The sequence below is a fragment of the Bison bison genome, unplaced genomic scaffold (assembly GCF_000754665.1).
Source record: "Bison bison bison isolate TAMUID 2011002044 unplaced genomic scaffold, Bison_UMD1.0 scf7180017864266, whole genome shotgun sequence".
Taxonomy (NCBI): domain Eukaryota; kingdom Metazoa; phylum Chordata; class Mammalia; order Artiodactyla; family Bovidae; genus Bison; species Bison bison.
In genome coordinates this window covers 2,820,472-2,821,343 of record NW_011494838.1, presented here as the reverse complement: position 1 = coordinate 2,821,343, position 872 = coordinate 2,820,472, and the positions used below count along the sequence as shown (strand labels likewise).

Genomic DNA, 872 nt, shown 5'->3' with positions numbered 1-872 from the left:
GTAGCACTGCTGCTGGTTGGTGCGGTGGGGGGAGTCCCACTCGAGCTCCTCGGGCTGGTAGGACAGCACCATCTTCACGGCCTGCAGCGTCCTGGCGATGGCGCCCTTCTTCAGCGCGCCGCCTTTCTGCGGGGAGATGAGGGCCCGAGTCACCCCCCGGGGGTCCCGGTTGGGCCACACGTGGATCCCCATCAAAGCTATCAAGGTTGATGCCGGACCAGGTGGGACAAGCGTTTCCAATGTAGTCAGAAACGCACGGAGCCTTTTCTCATCGATCTCAGATCCAGCCTCTCTCTATCCCCAGGGATCTGCATTTTCAGTAGTATTAACAGGAATAAGCACAATAAAAGTCACAAGAGCCAATATGTATCGACAGTGGGCACTTACATGGGTTTTTCTGTTATTAGCAAAGCGCTATTTGTTGGGGGCCTCCTACACCTGACACCAAACCTGCATCCATTTAGCAGCGGACGAAACAGGCTCAGGGAGGCTAAGGAACCGGGCCAAGGGCATACAGCCGGTAAGTGGCAGCCGCTGTCGGCCTCCAAAGCCAGGCGCTAGGACCAGGAGTCAGGCCTGAGTCCAGAGAGTCTCTGGGCTTCCAGACTGGACGGGGGCGGGGAGGGGGGGCAAGGTGGGAAGAATGGAGGGCTCACCCGCACAGCCAGCGCGAAGATGCAGCGTCGGCAGAACCAAGGTGTGAGCAGGGGCCGGTCGGCACTGCCCGCTATGGGGATGTGGCACTGCTGGTGGTAACCTAGGAGCGGGGCAAAGGAGGGCGGTGAGTGCCCACGAGGGAGCAGCGGCCCCAGGCTGGGGAGGGCGGCAGCGAGTGCTGGGAGCCGTGTGCCTGCCAGCTGCCAGGGGACTGA

The 872-nt window shown here is 61.2% G+C and overlaps 1 protein-coding gene across 1 annotated transcript in view; it reads right to left on the bottom strand.

Annotated features, from left to right (window-relative positions):
- PHF19 (PHD finger protein 19) overlaps positions 1–872 on the bottom strand; it is a 20,435-nt gene that overhangs the window by 12,872 nt on the left and 6,691 nt on the right. Inside the window, exons 5-6 of the mRNA XM_010848448.1 lie at positions 657–757; positions 6–126 (exon numbers count right to left, since the gene is read on the bottom strand). Of these exons, the coding sequence (XP_010846750.1) occupies positions 6–126; positions 657–757 (222 nt within the window). The remainder of the gene's footprint in view (positions 1–5; positions 127–656; positions 758–872) is intronic.